General features: G+C 51.5%; 6 protein-coding genes across 6 annotated transcripts; 3 read left to right on the forward strand and 3 right to left on the reverse strand.

The window, feature by feature from the left end:
• Positions 1-1,343: 1,343 nt before the first annotated feature.
• On the forward strand, positions 1,344-2,745 carry BJX68DRAFT_258809 (pyrroline-5-carboxylate reductase family protein; the record flags this gene model as incomplete). The annotated part of the gene is made up of 2 exons (XM_071043596.1): positions 1,344-1,349; positions 1,864-2,745. The coding sequence occupies 2 exons, from the start codon at positions 1,344-1,346 to the stop codon at positions 2,743-2,745; spliced, it is 888 nt and encodes a 295-aa protein (XP_070893582.1).
• A 943-nt stretch (positions 2,746-3,688) lies between these two features.
• BJX68DRAFT_258810 (uncharacterized protein) lies at positions 3,689-5,715 on the reverse strand (the record flags this gene model as incomplete). The annotated part of the gene is made up of 2 exons (XM_071043597.1): positions 3,689-5,132; positions 5,189-5,715. The coding sequence occupies 2 exons, from the start codon at positions 5,713-5,715 to the stop codon at positions 3,689-3,691; spliced, it is 1,971 nt and encodes a 656-aa protein (XP_070893583.1).
• Positions 5,716-8,916: 3,201 nt separating this feature from the next.
• BJX68DRAFT_247605 (glutathione S-transferase) lies at positions 8,917-10,184 on the forward strand. The gene is made up of 5 exons (XM_071041799.1): positions 8,917-9,275; positions 9,352-9,505; positions 9,570-9,680; positions 9,732-9,923; positions 9,982-10,184. Exons 1-5 carry the CDS (start codon positions 9,211-9,213, stop codon positions 10,066-10,068), a joined length of 609 nt encoding a protein of 202 aa, XP_070893584.1. The 5' UTR covers positions 8,917-9,210; the 3' UTR covers positions 10,069-10,184.
• A 1,059-nt stretch (positions 10,185-11,243) lies between these two features.
• Positions 11,244-12,931, forward strand: BJX68DRAFT_258812 (pyridoxal phosphate-dependent transferase; the record flags this gene model as incomplete). Its single annotated transcript, XM_071043598.1, has 6 exons — positions 11,244-11,247; positions 11,430-11,725; positions 11,803-12,295; positions 12,365-12,607; positions 12,673-12,759; positions 12,810-12,931. 6 exons carry the CDS (start codon positions 11,244-11,246, stop codon positions 12,929-12,931), a joined length of 1,245 nt encoding a protein of 414 aa, XP_070893585.1.
• Positions 12,932-13,413: 482 nt separating this feature from the next.
• BJX68DRAFT_279366 (uncharacterized protein) lies at positions 13,414-15,774 on the reverse strand (the record flags this gene model as incomplete). The annotated part of the gene is made up of 7 exons (XM_071048717.1): positions 13,414-14,201; positions 14,247-14,305; positions 14,335-14,392; positions 14,526-15,114; positions 15,193-15,382; positions 15,416-15,458; positions 15,630-15,774. 7 exons carry the CDS (start codon positions 15,772-15,774, stop codon positions 13,414-13,416), a joined length of 1,872 nt encoding a protein of 623 aa, XP_070893586.1.
• Positions 15,775-16,081: 307 nt separating this feature from the next.
• Positions 16,082-17,647, reverse strand: BJX68DRAFT_247609 (nitronate monooxygenase). Its single transcript, XM_071041800.1, has 4 exons — positions 17,459-17,647; positions 17,105-17,366; positions 16,534-17,035; positions 16,082-16,488 (listed from the first exon to the last, which is right to left on the reverse strand). The coding sequence occupies exons 1-4, from the start codon at positions 17,469-17,471 to the stop codon at positions 16,198-16,200; spliced, it is 1,068 nt and encodes a 355-aa protein (XP_070893587.1). The 5' UTR covers positions 17,472-17,647; the 3' UTR covers positions 16,082-16,197.
• Between the last annotated feature and the right edge of the window lie 224 nt (positions 17,648-17,871).

Below are 17,871 nucleotides of genomic sequence, written 5' to 3' on the forward strand. Positions count from 1 at the left end.
GATTGACTTGGCTTGGACGGTTGGATTTGTTGGGATGAACCTGGGTTCTATGTAGTGATATATTAGCATAGTACAACTCGGATGCTCTTCTTATCAATATAACTGTTTGGCTACGAGGAACAACAAGTTCAGTAAGGCATCTAATTTCTGACACCACGAGACTTAGACTCTCTCGCATTTATCAAACAACGAAGTCTAAACGCTATATAATCCCCTGGCCATCTCAACTCTAAATAGCCAGTCAGTACCCATTCCACTATACAAACAGAGAAAAAAAAAGAAAAGCAAGAACCTACACAACAAACGTCCCCGCCGAAACGGGCACAGCACGCGTAAGTGTCGGCCCCAATCCTCTCCAGAATCCCCTCCACCCACTCTCCCTCCATGTCTCCCCGACAACATTCCTCATCCGTGGATATCTCTGGTGCTGCCCGAATCCATCCGCCTGCATCTTACTCTTCACCACATCGAACGGGTAATTCACGGTCCAGAGGACCAGACCCGTGAGAACACCGCAGGTCGCAATCTTGTACGTCGGGATCTGTCCCTTTTTGTTCGCCTCGGCGTCGGTCCGGGTGTCTGGCCTTGCAATCCTCGAAAGCAGCGCCTCGTAAACCGAAAACCAAACGCCATAACTCCCAAACTCCCTCAACATAGTCGGCGCCTGGCCGCGGTAGAGAGCCCGGACACCTCCATTACCCGTTATCATGCGGATGCAGGTAACGACGCCTGGTCTCTGCTTCTGCTTCTGCGTCTGTTCCTGGCTCGGAGTCTGTGGGAGTGTCTGTAAGCGGATCCGGATGTGCTCAGTTGGGCCGGAGATGAGGCTGGTTGCGAGGCCGGCGAGGCCGCCGATGAGGTATGTTTGGGGTGCCGTGAGGGTGGGAGAGTTTGTATGAGATTTTAAGGTCTCGGAGAGGGTGTGGAAGGTTGTGTAGACGGTGCTTATCTGTTGGTTTCTTGTGAGTTTGGGTTGTAATTGCGGTTGGAAAGGGGAGAGAGGCGGACGCAAGCTCCGACGGCGATGAGGGGTGGGAGCGTTCCCTGTAACATACCGTCAGAACTGATGAAGAGAGATCATGGGTTGGAAGTGTAGTACCTTGTAAAAAGCTAACGCCCCTTCATGTCTCAGGATATTTTGAGCAACCTGGATGGCATTCTGGTTCGGCTGTGTCTGCATGCGAACCTTGACAATGTCGAAGGGTTGTCCTGGTTTGTTAGTGTGACCTATTAATCTCTGAGACATATACATACCAAGGAGGACTTGCGTTATACCCCCTGCTGCACCAACGGCGAGCTCCTTTACGGCGGAGGGGGGATTTGCTCGCTCGCTGGTTATTTCGATGGGGGTAATACTGGACTCCATGGTATCGACTTGGTGGGATGTATACTAAGTTACGGCTGCAGATAATACTTTCTACGAAAACCTTACAGAGCACATTAGGGTATGTAGGGGCATCTCGTGGACTCTTGGTTTTACACTCGGCACACCGGCCGAGGGGGTCTGTCTATCTTCAGAGCGTAACTGAGGGGTTATTGGCTGGAACAGCGGATTGATAGGCATGCTCGTATGTAAGATTATCTTGATTTTATGGACTCGGTTGATCTTGTCTATCTAATATCTGATACCCCGCAGATGGGATGCGTATGACCAGTGAGTATATCTTGTAGATCGGAGTGGAGCCCGTTGTCGGAAGTGGTTCCGCCTCCACTGCTCGATTAAGATGAGGGGTTTCCAATTCTTATCTTGTCTTCTTTCACAAACTGGGAATCAATTGGAAAAACGGCTCTTAGTTCAATTATGTCTGGCAATAACACACTCTGCATTTTAGGCTGCGGTTTGTCTCCATAACCCTTGAAGAGGAACTTTTACTAACACCCAGAGCAGGAAACCTGGGCACCGCAATCCTCAAAAGCCTGCTCGCCAGCGAAGAGCAGCTCTTCTCCCATTACATCGCCTGTGTTCAGAGCGAGTCCTCAAAACAGCGTCTGACAAGTCAGTTCTCCGACTCCAGCAGCTTGACCATCTCCACCGGTGACAATGTTTCCGCCGTCCAACAATCTTCCGTCACAATCCTCGCCCTCGATCCGAGCATAATCGAAACGGGCCTCAAACAGCCAGGTCTGCGAGAAGCGCTCTCAGACAAACTCCTCATCAGCGTCGCAGCAGGCTGGACGCGCCAGAAACTCGAAGAAACAATCTACGGCACCACCACCCCATCCCCCAGTGAAAACGAAACCCGCGCATTCATAATCCGCACCCTCCCCAACATCGCCGCCCTCGTCTCACAATCCCTAACCGCCATTGAAATCGAACCATCCCGCCAAATCCCCGCGCACCACCTCAACCTAACAGACGCCATCTTCTCCCGCGTCGGGAAAACCATCCACATCCCGCCCTCCCTCATCGACGCCACGACCGCAGTAGCGGGTTCAACCCCAGCAATGTTCGCCGTGATCGTCGACGCGATGATCGACGCCGCTGTTGCAGTCGGGGTCCCGAGAAACATGGCGCATACTATGATATTCCAGTCCATGCAGGGGACCGCGAGTATGCTGCAGAGTGGGGTCCATCCGGCGCTGCTGAAGGATCAGGGGACGAGTCCGGAGGGGTGCACGATTGGCGGCCTGATGGTTATGGAGGAGAATGGGGTGAGGGGCCATGTTGGGAGGGCGTTGAGGGAGGCGGTTACACTGGCGAGGAGGATGGATGGGGTCAGGCATGTAAATGATACGAGGGAGTAACCCACACTGCTACAGCACAGCAACAATGTACTACCCGACTGGTATTAACTGCCTATATTAGAATGATATACCAGCCTTCAGCTCGCTTCACCGCACGCCCTGGCTAAAACCAAAGTCGACGCTGGGCCTAGTGTAGATCCTAATCGGAAGGAGCTACCGGGAACCCCGTGGACGTTCCTTCCTATCCCGAATCTGGCAGGACCCCCCTGGTCGCGCCTTCCCTGCATGATGCCCAGACTACAAAAGGAAGGTGCAATGGAGCACCGAGACGCTCCTTCCTAATTTGTTCTAGGAAGGTGCGCTGTTGGTCGCGCCTTCCCCATGGTTCAGCCTAGTATAGTCCATGGGAGGGAAGGTGCGGCCAGGGCCCGCGCGGGTCGTACCTGCCATAATGAGTTATGCCCCGATGCTCTACGTTGCTAGCCACAGCGGCCCAACTGCAAGATGGTCCCACTGGATAATCCGCACGCTCACACAAATGAGCCCCCTCGGACTCTTTGATAGCAACGCATTCGCCACGAATCTCGACGTTATATTCACACTCGAGAAGTCCGTCACCGTAACCACGGGCTCAAACTATTCGCAACAGCACCCTCGCACATGCCAGCGAGCGATATCTGCTCTCTTCCCTCAACCAAGCGGGAGGGGATATATTGCCTACTATGCTGGCCCGGAGCCGAGTGAAGATGGCGAGGAAATCGCAAGGCACTGCCCCCTTGGCGTAGCATGCTGGCCCAGTGGGACGAGCAGCAGCGAGGTTGAGCTGGATCTCTTCGACATGGATCGGGCGCTGGCGGATTATATCACTGGGCCAAGGTTCTCACTTGATTATGCTGAAGGGGTGTTGGATGGGGTCTCGCGAATTGATCATGGGTTTATAATAACTATGATCAATACCAGGTTATCGAGAAGCATTAACAAAGAAAGTTGAGTCATCAATATACTAATAGAATCCCTCCCTCTGGATCTTCTCATTGGGTATCCCAACCGCTTGCAGCCCTTCCACAGCTGCGTCCCCAAACTCGTTCGGGCCACATATCAAGACGTCCTTGTCTTTCGAGATAGTCGACCAATACTCTGGCCCAATCCGGCCGTTGTGTAGACCTATCTGTCGATTAGGACCTTGCAACTCTGCAAGGCTGGCATTGACCGGACTGCGCGTGAAGAGATCAATCGTAACCCTAACTGTCTCCGGCAAGCTCTCAAGAAAATCCCTCACCAGACCAAACATGATATCCGGCTCTCTGGTCGAAATCGCAAGCTTTATATCCCCTGTCACCTCCTTACGTTTAGCCAACGCATCCAGCATAGCCAGAAAGGGCGTGATTCCGATACCCCCCGCAACCCAGAGCGCATCGATCTGACCCTGACCAATAGTAAAATCCCCCGAGACACCAACAATATCCACGACAACTGGGCGTGCAATATCAATGAGAACGCGGCTTCCAATTTTGCCAGCAGCCTGCTTCCGCAAGATATCAAACAAAGCCCCAGTAACCGCACCGCCTTTCATCTCGCGCATCGTCAACTCAAACCACGAGATATCCCCCTCCTCATGCGAGCTCGAAACAGTCCACGTTCGAACCCGATCATCGTTTATCGAACCCGGTGCCGAATCAGCCATGTGTTGATACTGCGGTGGACCCACCCAATCCATGAAGTCGAGGACGATCGCTTGGCCGGGTCGGATGCGTAGTGCTGTTGCACCGGGTTTCGGGAGGACCTTGAAGCGGAATACGGCGAGGTCCTCGGAGAGATTCGTCGCGTTTTCGAGCCGTGCTGTATGCGCTATCGATCCGCCCATTTCACTCTCGGCCTCTTCAACCAGATACCGAACCTTGGGACTATACGGGCTCCTCCCGACCTTCGACCCCGGACGCTGCCTAACAGGCAAAGCCCCGCTGACGAGTGTGTACCCCGTCGTCTCAAGAACAGTTACACTTGCATGCCGACTCATGACCTCTCGCGCCTCATCCCCAATAAGATTTCTCGCTGTCCCCGTAAGATAGAGGACATCCCCCGATTCGAAATCCACAATCGTGAACCCTGCTACGCCATTGGCCTCTATGTTGCCCAGACTCGACATGAATCGGTTCCCAGAGTAGTCCGGGAGCACGACCGTGCGGCCGGTGCTGGGGCTAACCCGGATGAAGCCTGGTAGACCGCCGCGCGCGTTCATGCCCGCGTGCGAGGGGAATTTCGATGCGGTGTTTGGAGTCGATGTGTAGAGGGTTGCGATGAAAACTGTGTCTGCTGCTTTGATCATGTTGATGACTTGGTCTGGGAGGCGGGTGTTGAATGGCATGTGAGGGACGTGATGGATGATCTCCGGGGATGTGTTTGGGTAAGGGTCCAGAGTGCGCGTGTTGATGTATTTGGGGCAGTTGCTGTGGTCGTTAGCAATGCTCTAATGCAGATACTAGGGATATAAAGTGCGACTCACCCAACAGCCTCGTTGACCTCAATCCCAATCTCATACTCGCCCTTGCCCTCCTGCTCAGGAAAAGTCCGAACATCCCCAATGAACCCAGCAAACTTATTCCTCCTCCTCGTAGTAAACTCAATCCCCAACCCCGCCGTCAGCGCCCTCTCATTCACCCCTTCTGGACCCTTCTTTCCATTCAAAGCCTCAAAAAGCGGATCCCCCACCCACGCACAACCTTTAACAACCAGCCTCTTCAAGCTCGGCGCAGTAACAAACCCAATCTCCCCATCCTTCCCCGCCGCGATCCCCGCCCAGGGTCTCCCCAGCTCATCAATGACCGTCAGCGGGATGAATGGGAGATTCGAAGTGTGGAAGATGCGGTGCTGCTCGCGGAGCTGGTTCTCGATTGCGGTGTAGCGTGTGGCGAGGGCAGCTGGGAAGGAGAGTTTGGCGTGGAGCGCTGTTTCGCCGGGGTGCCAGCCGTTTAGGCCTGGGCCCGGGGTTGGTGGGGATGCTGATGTTGGAGGTGGGGCGAGGGTTGCCATGTTGTAGGCTTTTTTGTAGTGTAGTAGAAATGCGGGGGTGGTGTTGATGATGATTGTCTTGTTCTGGATTTATATCTTGCGAGGGGGGTGAGATTTCGGTGGTTTTATTTCGAGGCTGATATCCTCTAGTTTTAGCTGTATATTTGATGACTCCGTGGCAGACTCATTCCGCTGTGCAGCTGAAATGCAGCATTATCAATCCCACCGTTAAAGCGGCATTAAAAAGGTCCCTTGGTACAATTAAGGTTGGGCTGGACTTCCATTTGGCCACGAGCAATTCTGACAAATCCAGCAAGCGCTGCCCTACGCTGCACGCTTACGTGAGATTGCAGCTTGGCCAAATCCCGATGTTTGCTCAGTCTGAAAGGAGCTTCTCTTGTCTATGGATGCTTCTTATGATCATGACAATGATATATTTTAGAGATCACGTTGTAGGTTGCTAGGAATGTAGCATCTATGGCGTATCATGTAATGTCATGTTTCTATACTTCATGTTCTGCCAAGCCCTGCCTCGCCAGCTTCATAGATCATATCTACACTTGCTTCACTGTTGGCTGTTGGCTGTTGGCTGTTGACTGTTTGTTGAGAATTATCAGGATGTACATAGTATACTAGTCTTATCAGGTACAAGGGTGCTGATTAGACCAATTTAGGGTTCCTTATGTACGACAAGTATATTTCTGTATAGCGGGGGAAATGTGACTGAATTCACGGAGTTGCCGCACTGATCCAGGTAACCTGGACTTGTGCCATGTTCAGATCTCGCCCAATGGAAGAAGTAGCTATGATCATGGCGCGGGTGACGAGGCTGTCAGTGGTCATGGCTAGGGTTACCAAGATGATAAAGGAATACTTCGTGAAAGGTCCTTCTGAAGCAATCGGGTCTGTTGCGAATCACGGGCTCGAGGCTTGGGAAGTCATTCTCAAGTTCAGATTTGGGGTCACTCATTTTGTCCGTAATCTTAGCCCTAGTTATAGTATGTGACCGAATATGCGTCCAAGAGGCGAGTTTTATATATTGTGACTTGGTGCCAGCACGCTTGTCCAAGTATCTTTGTCTTGGGAGAAAGTAATAACGACGTGCTCCATAATCCCGTGATTGGAAGTGGACTACTGCAAGGATTTGAAACTGGGTTACGTAGCGTGGGTGTAGGATTGAATGTGATGATGCATAGTTAGAGTTAAGCGAGGCTGGCGAATTTGACGAAAGGGAGTGCTATTGACATTTTCTGTGGGATACCGTCGAGATATTACAGTCTTGGAATACACTCAATTCTCTCATTCTATCTATTATACCATGATTTGAAGCATGAAGCGTGGAATTGCTGCCCTGATTCGATTATTCGACAAGACGGCGGCTGTTAGGGCTTGGAGTACCAACAGGTTATTCAATTTGCTTTACTGTCGCTGCTATAGCCAGTTTCTAATTTAGACTACTGGACCTTGATCTCTAATCCAGCAATGTACAAAGAGATAAATACTACAGCCAGCCCCTTTCACCCCATGAAGATCACGCCATCAAGCGCACCCTGATCCAACCCACTCCAAACCAACCTAGCAAAATACCTTCATCCTAGCCCCCATTGAAACTCTTCTATTCCACCGGAGCCTGCTCCTTCCTTCCACACGTTGCCCTCCTCGAAGCAAATCTAAACGTCGACCTCATCCTCCCCCGCGCCGGCCACATGAACCCCGAGTTCATCAGCATAAACCCAAGCGCCGTGTACCGGTCCTAGTAATCAACGACACCGAGATAATAACTGAAATGTCCGCTGTCCTAACTGCCATCTCCCCCCACTCCCCAGAAACCAACCTCATGGGCCGCACCACCCTCGAAACAATCGGCGTCTACGAATGGCTGCAATGGCTCTCGACTGTCGCGCACGGACAGGCGCTGGGGAGTATCTGGCGTACGGAGCGGTATAGCAACGATCCGTGGATCTACGCTGGGCCTCGAGACGATTCGCGAGTGCTATAAGATTATCAATGAGAAGGTGGCGGAGCCCGGCACGGGGTCTGCGCTTGGTGGAGGTTTTACGGTTGTTGATACATTCCTGGTGCTTCTGTACTGTTGGGCGCGGAGGTTGGAGATTGATACTTGGGGGGGAGGGGATGGTATATCCAGATTATGCGGGAAATGCGAGGAGGATACTGGGTAGGGGGTCCGTGAGGAGAGCTAGGGAGGTGCATGTTGATGTTTAGCTTAAATGCTGAAACAATATCAAGAGCTTGGTTTATCTTATACGATCTATATTCGCCTTCCATGCAAATGCTCATGTTTAAGCGTGGATCTTTCTAGACATAAGGGTGGGAGCTGCCCTCATATCTTATCTTGAACCGTCTTTTGAGTGCCATGGATAGATTTGAAAGAAATACAGGGCCTCTGCAATGGCCGATGGCTTCTCTCCAGGGTGGTTCAAGATCTTGAGAGTATACTATCGGTCACCGGTCGATAAGTGGAAGATACAGGGTCTGGGTACAAGACGCAATAGAGTTGAGGACCTTCTGCATTGCGGCGAGCCCGCGCCATTTGATCTACGAGTGGCTCATAGCCCAAGCCAATGACGATTGAGTGTGCGGCATGGGCCCTCGGCTCATGGGTGAACGAGGCACCTATGTGGGTAGGGCAACTGTAGTCTTTACGGATAGGGCTCGAGTGACTCGACATCTCAGAGTCAATATACAGTAGGTGAGAACCATGTGTGTGTATCTGATCTCGCCATTGATAGGGGAACTGACTTGAAGTGCCCAATCTCTGAGACTGAAGCTAGATAATGACCGGAAGCAGGCCGGAAGTATACCGGCGGACAAAGCGGCGGACGGACGAAACCCACATCAACCATAATTAGTTTGCCAACAGTCAAGGATAATGACGAATGCAACAATCGGGCGCCTTAGAATATCATCGCTGTACCGATTCCCAGCAAACCCCACCATTTATCACTCCGGAATCCCACCGGGGTTCGGCGATCTACATGCACCGGGGATTGTTGCGGCTCGTCAGAGCATCTGAATCCTCCTTGCAAGACCCTAATCGGCGGATCCTGCAGGGGATGAGAAGACCGCCAGGTCCAGCCTCCTTACAAAGCTTGTAATTGTCCTCAGTCATGCCACAAACGTTGATACTCTTGCGCTCAATAGCCTATTGCGACAAGCGGCATCCCACCTAGCTTCAAGGTTGTTTGCATTCTCCGCGCTCCTCGGGGTTTGTCGAGCGGTATTTGGTCCGGGATCTTCAGGTCCTCGCTGATAGGCCAAATCTTATACAAATACCCGATCCTTTTGTGACAAGCTATGCAGGTGGGATGCCTGACTATTTGTCAGCCCGCCATCCCACATTGGGATATGCAGCGGCCCCGCACTGGCGATGACAACACGAGATGCGCCGAGGGAGGGGCTAGAAATTAAATTATATATAAACGGTGTGTGAGCTATTCTTCATTTTTTGACATTTTTCAGACACCATCTTGGCTCCCAATTGAAATCGAACTCACAATGGCCGACCAACTCGTCTACCACTACCTCACCCTCGGCCGCCTCGGCCGCGGAGAAGTCGTCAAGTAAGTTCATACATACACTGTCCCCAAGGTCCTTTACCCCTCCAGCATATTTCCCTGAAGCTAATCAATTGCAAAGCCTCTTTTTAAAAGACGCAGGCTTCGAATTCGACGACGTCCGCTATGCCTACGATGATACCTGGCCCGAAACCAGCAAGAAGCTGAAGCAGGAGGGCCTCACGAGAACGGGGCTGCTTCCTGTTATTGAGCACAAGGGTGAGAAGCTTACGCAGGTTAGTCCACTTTAGTTGCAATTTTTTTTCTCCCAGTGGGAGTATTTGGTCTGACTGCATGCAGCACCTCCCCATCCTCCGCTACTTCGCCCGCGAGATCGGCGGGTATGACGGCGAGACGAACTGGGAAAAGTACATTGTCGATGCTGTCGCCGATATCTATATCGATTGGAGGGTACGTTGTCAATTATTTTACAATATATCGGTATCAGACTAACGCATACAGGCCCAATGGGTCGCCAACCTGAAAGGCGGAAACGCCGAGTACAAGAACAAGGTCGTCCCCGACTACTACAACCTCGTCGGCCAGTACTATTCTGAGCGCGAGGGCCCGTATCTGCTCGGTGACAAGGTGACCTATGTTGATTTCGCGGTCTTCCAGTCTATTGATAATGATCGGAGGACTGGGACTTTGCCTGTGAGTACTGTACTAATTTTTACCTGATGGGAAAACGATTCGCTGACATTCTGTCTAGGAATCGCTTCCTGAGTCGCTTGTCAAATTTGAAAAGGCGTTCGAGACCCGCCCGAAGATCGCTGAGTATATCAAGGAGCATAAATAGGATGTTCCTAGCATGTGTGGCGGAGGTGGAAAATTGAACAACAGTCTCCGCTCCACCTTAGTAGTCTTGTCAGATGTTGAGTAACATTGAATGAACATGTTCTGCTATTGTTATAACCAGACTAGATCCATACCATTACTCCTTGTGTCTGCGTGTCTGTGGATGAAGCTTGCGGCCGCAGGCGGATATCCAGATTAGCCCTAAGAACCCGCCGCAACGCACGAAGTTAGGCCTTCAGTCAAACGCACGGTTGGGGGTTCTGCGATCAATGGGTTCTCAAAAGCCGTCTCGCGTCTACTCCTTCAGGCTTTTCTCAGGATTCAGACGGCATGCAGATTCTACCACTATAGCCCGTCCGCTGCTGGGTACTACGTCTTTCTCACTGCCCACAACTAGAGATACGGATACGCCCGCACATGCCCCACCGATGACCCTATGGCCTCTTATTATATGATCCATTTATCGCCACTCTGTTGTCTGCATAGACAAGCCCTAAAGAGTGTCATAGATCACTAGCGGCCATCGGCCGCAAGCAACTCGAGCCTTCCACTAATGCTCAGAACGTTATCACGGTGCATAAATATGGCATATTACGTTAGTGATGTGTGCATTATAGACCAAGTATTGTGCATAGCACTACTACCAGCCCTGCCTGATCTTACGTTACTATCAGTGCGGGGAATTCTCATCGGCCCCTCATCCGGCCTGGCTTTTTAACCTGGATCGGCAAGCATCCCGAGTCCTCGCATATTACCGTTAAGACGAGTGATGCAATATACGTGCTTGATAGTTCAATATGATATTGTCTACATAGTCAGCTCAGTATCACTGTTGAGTATGGGTCTATGAAGTGCGATGACAAGTCGGTGGTGGAGAGTTCTATGGGTTGGGACCTTGGTCTGAAGAGGATTCGACAGTGAGCAGAGAATTAAAAGGCCCTCGAGGACCAAAATAAATGAGTGGCGGTAAAGAGTCTCAGGCTGATAGTCAAAAGGAGTGTGTGTAGCAGGATAGTCATTTATAGTGAGAGGTCTAAGGGGCAACCTGGCATCCTGTCAGGGAAGGCGAAGAGGGGTTCTCAGACTTTATACTCAATTGGCTAGTAGCAGCGCTTTCCCACTCCCGGTTTAGCTATCTATATAGTAGCAGCCATGTATTCCCCTCCCCAAGCCTCCATGCGTCTCCAAATCTTATCTTTCACATAACGTTCCCCGAGGAAAAGGACCCCCATCAACTCGGGCAACAGCCCCGACCTTCGGATTCAATGCCCGGTCTCCAACTCTACTAGTATAACTGAACACTCATATCGTACTCCAATAAATCTACCAATCTACCCCTCATTTCAACATACTAATCAACAGCTTCAGAAATGTCCATCTTTACCTTCGCCCCACACATCCCCGCCGACGCCATCTTCGCGCTGACAGCCGACTACGTCGCCGACCCGTCGCCGCAAAAGGTAAATCTCGGACAGGGCACATACCGCGACAATAACGGGCAGCCGTGGGTTCTTCCCGCCGTGCGCGAGGCTCGACGCATCCTACTAGAAGAGAAGGGGTTGCAGCATGAGTATCTTCCCATCTTAGGGTTACCGGGGCTAAGGGCGAAGACGACCGAGTTGGTTTTTGGGGAGAGATTTGCGGGCGTTAAGGACAAGGTATGTGATGCGATGCTGGGTTTCTGGGAATGGGTGGTTTGTTGAGGATAAGAGGGCTAATGACTGTGAGAATGAAGCTTGCGACATCCCAGACCATTTCCGGAACGGGCTCCCTTCATCTTGCTGGCCAGGCTCTGAAGCACCTCTACACGCAACAATCGTCTCCACTACCGACAGTCTACATCCCAGAACCGACATGGTCAAACCACCACCTCCTCTTCTCATCCCTCGGTTTCGAATGTTGCACATTCAAGTACTACGACGCGAGCACAAAATCCCTCGATATAACCTCATACCTCTCTACTATTCGCAGCGCAGAACCGGGATCAGTCATTATCCTCCACGCCTGCGCACATAACCCTACAGGCCTTGACCCGAGTATCGAGCAGTGGAAGGAGATTGGGAGCATTGTGAAGGAGCGCGGATTATTCCCGCTCTTCGACGCCGCGTATCTCGGGTTCAACTCTGGGGACTATGACCAGGATGCGTGGGCGGTTAGGTACTTTGTTTTGGAGTTAGGGCTTGAGGCGGCTGTTTGTTTGAGTTTTGCGAAGAATATGGGACTATACGGTAAGTCCCGATCACCTGTTGGCTTTGTTCGATATCCTGGCCCTGAGTTAGGGCTAATAGACGAGAAAGGCGAACGAGTCGGCGTACTCATCCTAGCCACCCCAGATGGAAAGTCAGCGACGAATACGCAATCCGTCCTCGAGTCGCTGCAGCGCTCCGTGATTTCGAACCCGCCTGCTTTCGGCGCACGAATCGCAGAGACGGTCTTGTCCAATGACAATCTGCGCGGCATCTGGTTTGAGGATCTGAAGACGATGAGTGGGCGGATACAAGAGATGAGGAGGATGCTGTATGATGGACTTACTCGGTATTGTATGTGCTGCCTACCCTTTGCTATCAGCCAGAATGTGGGGATGGAGCATGGCTAACGAATTCAGCGTCTGGGAATTGGGACCATCTCATTCGGCAATCGGGTATGTTTGGGTTTCTGGGTCTATCGCCGAACGTGATTCGGATCTTGAAAGGTTTGCAATTCGCATCCCCTATAAGCCGTATAGATCTAACACTTGATTAGAGGAGTATCATATCTACATGGCTGGAAACTCACGAGTATCCATCGCGGGCCTGAACACCAAGAACGTGGATTATGTGGCGAGGTCGATTGCTGAGGTGCTCGCGCGGGAACGGTCACAGTGATAAATAGGACGGCCCGTGATTGTTCCTTCCTTATGACCAGCCGTTGTCCATCGTTGCGCTCGCGCCTCTAGAGGAAACCATATCCCTCAACTTGACAAGGCAGGTGCGGCGGACCATCGAGGTCCGAGCTTAGTCGCTCCTGCCTATTTTACCATATCCCCATCGCCCCTTCCTCTTGTTTATAGTCCCATCTGCTCGTCCCTTCCTGGTAGGGATGGGGCACGCTATATCCTTCCGCAAGGAACGTGCGGTCAATCTGCCGATACTGGGCCTGGGCCCGCTGCTTTTGGTGACCGATGGTGTAAGGGATGAGTCTCTGCTGCACACAGCCATGCGGTTCTTGTTCTGAAAGAAAAGAAAGGCTCATTCTCAAATATGCGTACTACCTTGCTCAGATACTGCTAAGTAGAGGAAGTATAAAGGCGTGTGCTCGGTTATTGACGCATCAACCAAGAGCTTATACAATCGTTGTCTGTAGGCCACTAGAAACCGCCGCCACGATCCCTGGCAAGGTCGATGACATGTTTTAAATCTCCATATTCCGTCTTCCAGCCCTTGTGTTTCGCAAATTGGCGAGCCGTCGTGATTGTATCCCGGATCTGGCGCCCATTCATCATTATCTCCGCCAGCTCATCGAAATGATTTTCGGGATACCTCTGATCGATATTGAGCTGATCCACTGCTTTGACGCGGCCTATGAAGTTTTGCCAGAGCCTCCGACGCTGATCACGGGTCGGGTATTGGTAATGGAAGCAGAACCGGACTCGGGATCTGAATGCTTCGTTCACCGTTCCGTTATAGCGAGCTGTAAGGATGACCATGCCGCTGTACAACTCCAAAGAACGGAGGAGAACGGCCAAAAGTGCATTGTGCTTGACATCACGTAAAGTATCCGCTTCCAAGAAGATACCGATATCATCCAGGAGTATGATGCAGTCCCAGCGCTTCCCAAGATACAGAGCAGTCTTCATGCACCGTTCTGTTTCCTTTGGCTCTGTACCGAGGTCTGCGCATGTTATTCGATAGAGGGGCTTTTCAACTAGTTCAGCGAGGCTCTCTGCAGTATAAGTCTTGCCAGTTCTAGAAGATCCGTGCAAGAGAATTTTTAGACTGTCATCCTTGCCTTCGATTATGTCGATTCCGCTTCTGGGATTGAGTCGAGTTGTAACCGCTGCTTCTAGCAGCCTCTTATCTTGAAAGCCGATCTCGAGGTTTTCGAATGCTCGTTTGTTCCACTGGACGGCCTGGATTCTATCGATTTCCAGGTTTGCTATATAAGTTAGCTGTGTAAATTAGTAGCATGACGGAATCATACCCCGTTTCTTACTGCTGAGGCTGTATCCGGGAATTGTTGGGGGGAAGAGGAAGAGATATCTGATGGCGCTGATGGCGGATCGTCGAACGACATCAACAGAGGAGACATCTTCTTCCTCTTTGGGTTGTTTTCACTCAAATTCCGTTCTGACACGTGAAGTAATTGTATGTTTCGAGGTCAACTATAAATCTATCTCCCTATCAAAAGAGTCAACTGCCGATTTCCGACCACAATAGCTGCTGACATTCACTTTCTCAATATACTCCGTCCCAGCGTCACCATAATACGACACAAGTCTCTTCTCGCGACACCGCCAGTAATTCTTGCCACGTTCCTGAAGGGCCATGGATGTTTCTAGGGCAGTGTATTGGATAGGCATCATGTTCAGCTGCCGCAAGTCTACCTTGTCCTCAGGGCCCCGGACATCGAGTTCCATCTCCAGCGTTGAATCTTTGATATAAAACGTCCCGTCAACCCCGTAGGACCAGGCAGATATCTCCCATCTCCGAGGGCCACTTTTATGGTGGGCATGTGAGCTATCAAGTGTCACTTCCTTGGCCCAGGACGCCGCCAAATACGCCTGAATGGCTCCGTCTTCTTCAGAAACAAGGACGTCGCCCGGCTTCACGAGATACTTCATAGTCTCGGCTGATACCACGCCTCGAAGCAGCTGATCATCGACGCGCGCATATATCTCCCCATACTGGTCCGAAATATATTTCCCAAGATTTTGGATGAGTGCCCGATGCCGGGGAGAGAGGCTTCCTAAAGCAGACGAAAAGCCGGATCGAAACGTAAACCAGAACAAATAAGGCGCAGAGATTTCCTGCCTAGCATCGAAATTTGGAAAGAGCTTTTCAAAATCCGGCTGCGCAGACAATCATTCCTGGATTGCTTCGATCATATCCTCCGAGACAAAGAAACAGCGATCTGCCGTCCGCTGTACGTGCATTTCCGTCAGAGGCCTACCCAGTAGGTCAGTTGTATACGTCTTGAAAACGAGCCATGAAATGTCATTGTTTTCCAAGAAATCGTGCGTTTGCGCTCCCTTAGTCAAAAACTGCAGAGTATACCGCCCCTCCGCAGAAGCATCCTCCTGACGCTGCCAAACTGGTGGCTCGATAAACACTTCATTGCTATCCTTGAATCAATGCAGGGTCTGGTTCCACAGCGCGGAGTCCCATTCCGCATCGTCTTCAGATTGGTCATCACCTATATCATCGGTATTCGCTTCGGCAGCGGCGTTTCTAGATTCTCATTCTCGACGTGCTGCCAGGAGCTTTTCCTTGTCCTCTCTATCGGCCTGCATTAGACGCATAAAATGGTCTCGGAGAGCAGTGTTTGTCACGTTTGGTGGCTGCTCCTGTGGTCTATTGGTCTTACCCGCGGACTGGTTGAAAAGCACTTGCGGCGCAGCATAGAAAGCGTCGTCCATAGTCGATTGGCTCCAGGGCACTTCAGATTCCACTTTACCTTGCTCGAGGTCATTGCTCGAGTCCTCGTGTTTCTGTAGCGGGATTTGGGTCATTGCGAGTGTTGCGAATGATTAGCTCGTACTTGGATCACTATAGAGCTTCTTGACTACGACAGTAAGCGACAAAAAAGTAGATCAAGGGAAACGGTCTCAGAGATTAAGGAAAAAAAGAGTACCTAGGGACGGCGACGAAAATATTGCTGAAGTCGCATGCTTTGTCGGAGTCAGGGTAAAATCCGACCGAATACGGTACACAGCCTTCTTCTTGCCTGGACTAACCGAATTTGACCTCTTTCCCTCGACATTGCTGGACAACAAAACAACAAACTGGAACGACAGCTATACGAACAATTGAACGAAGTGGTGTCCAAATGAGATCTTAAATTGGTCATAATGCTATATACAGTTATTGAAAGCACCAAATGTCACACACATGGCAGCCACAGGTGTATCTTCGCCGAAAGTCTTGACAAAAATCTACAGCTTAGCAAGCATCTTGTTGCCCTTGACAATCAGAGCCGCGGCATCATCAACAAGCTCGTCGACGATCGCCTTGGCCGACTTCTTCTCGTTTACGACGGCGGCGACCTTGCCCATCAGATAGGGGCGGGCGTTCTCAAGGTAGTCGTCGTCAATGTCATCGGGCAGGTTCTCCATATCGTGTTCGACGGGGATAACACCCTTGGCAGTAAGCTGCTTAATCTCTTCGGCGCGGTTCTCCTCCCAGTTGAGGATGTAGGCGTTCTTGCGTACGCGCATGGGACGGCCCTATTGTTGTTAGACTAACCAACTGGAAGACGTTGAGCCACTTACAGTGAAGATGATTGTGCGGATGTTGTCCTCGTGGGTAGCGGTGCGGACAGCCTCCTGGTGAGCCTTGGGGGCACCGGCCTCGTCGGAGAGAATGAAACGGGTACCAATCCAGACACCAGAGGCGCCCAGCATGAGAGCAGCAGCAAGCGAGTTACCGTTGAAGAGACCACCAGCAGCGACAACCTGCACGGGCAGCTTGGTGAAAGGGCTGATCTTGCCCTCGCAGATCTTGGCAACGGTGGGGATGAGGACGGTCGTGGGAACGTCACCAGTGTGACCACCGCCCTCGCCACCCTGAGCGCAAATGATATCCGCACCGATGTCGATAGCCTTTTGTGCGTGTTTGGGGTGACCAATCATGTTCATGTACAGGATTCCATGCTGGTGGAGCCTATCAACAACGGCCTTGGGGGGAACACCGACGGCGGAGACGAAGAGCTTAGCGCCGCTCTCGATGATGATATCGACGAGTTCGTTGAGCTTTCCCTTTGTGTAGTCGTAGCTATGAAACGCGGGTTGTCAGCAGACGTACCATGCATTCGGCGACCTCCGACACCTCCGGAATCCTTACTTGGTCTTGCGCGCGCTTCCACCGACCTGGGGAAGTAGCAGATCGACACCGAATGGAGCGTTCTTGTCGTTCAGGTAGCTCTTGAGCTCTGCAACCTGCTCGCGGAGCATCTCAGGGGTGTAGCCGACACCGCCAATGACACCAAGACCACCGGCGTTTGTGACGGCTGCGGCCAGCTTGGGCCCGGCAGCCACGTTCATTCCTGCCAGCAGGACGGGGTGGTTGATCTTGAGCAGATCCGTGAGGGTGGTGCGGATTTTCTCTAGATTGAAGTAGTCGACATGGTCAGCTCAAGTTGATACCTCGACGGTATACTGATCATCATGTGAATGAAACAAGGGAGGCGGGACTTACGAGGAGAGGCCATGATTGCAGCTTGTGAAAAAGACTTTGGGGTATCTGAGAAATGAGAAAAGAGGCGATGATCTAAAGCAAGAGACAAAGAGGTGAGAGAGTGAGACCTGGGGAGAATAATTATAAAAGCAGGCCACTCGGGCAGCCGAGGGAGAACCAGCTGAGAGGAGCAGCTGAGGGAAAAGCCTCGGTCCAGCCACGCTGAACGTGCTGCGTTTTACCCCAGACTTTGTCAAAGTGTCACGCGGAATGCCGAAACGGCTTACTCAGTGGGCGGGGTCGGCATTGGCTGATGCCCTGCCTGAGGCATCACTATGTCTCCCTTTGCCATTGCCGAGAATGAGATCAGCTGACCCCGCGTCAGGAGTGATTCTTTGGCATGACGTCTTCTGAGATAAGCTTATCCTTACTTT

Source organism: Aspergillus pseudodeflectus (assembly GCF_044049435.1).
Source record: "Aspergillus pseudodeflectus strain CBS 756.74 chromosome Unknown BJX68scaffold_73, whole genome shotgun sequence".
Taxonomy (NCBI): domain Eukaryota; kingdom Fungi; phylum Ascomycota; class Eurotiomycetes; order Eurotiales; family Aspergillaceae; genus Aspergillus; species Aspergillus pseudodeflectus.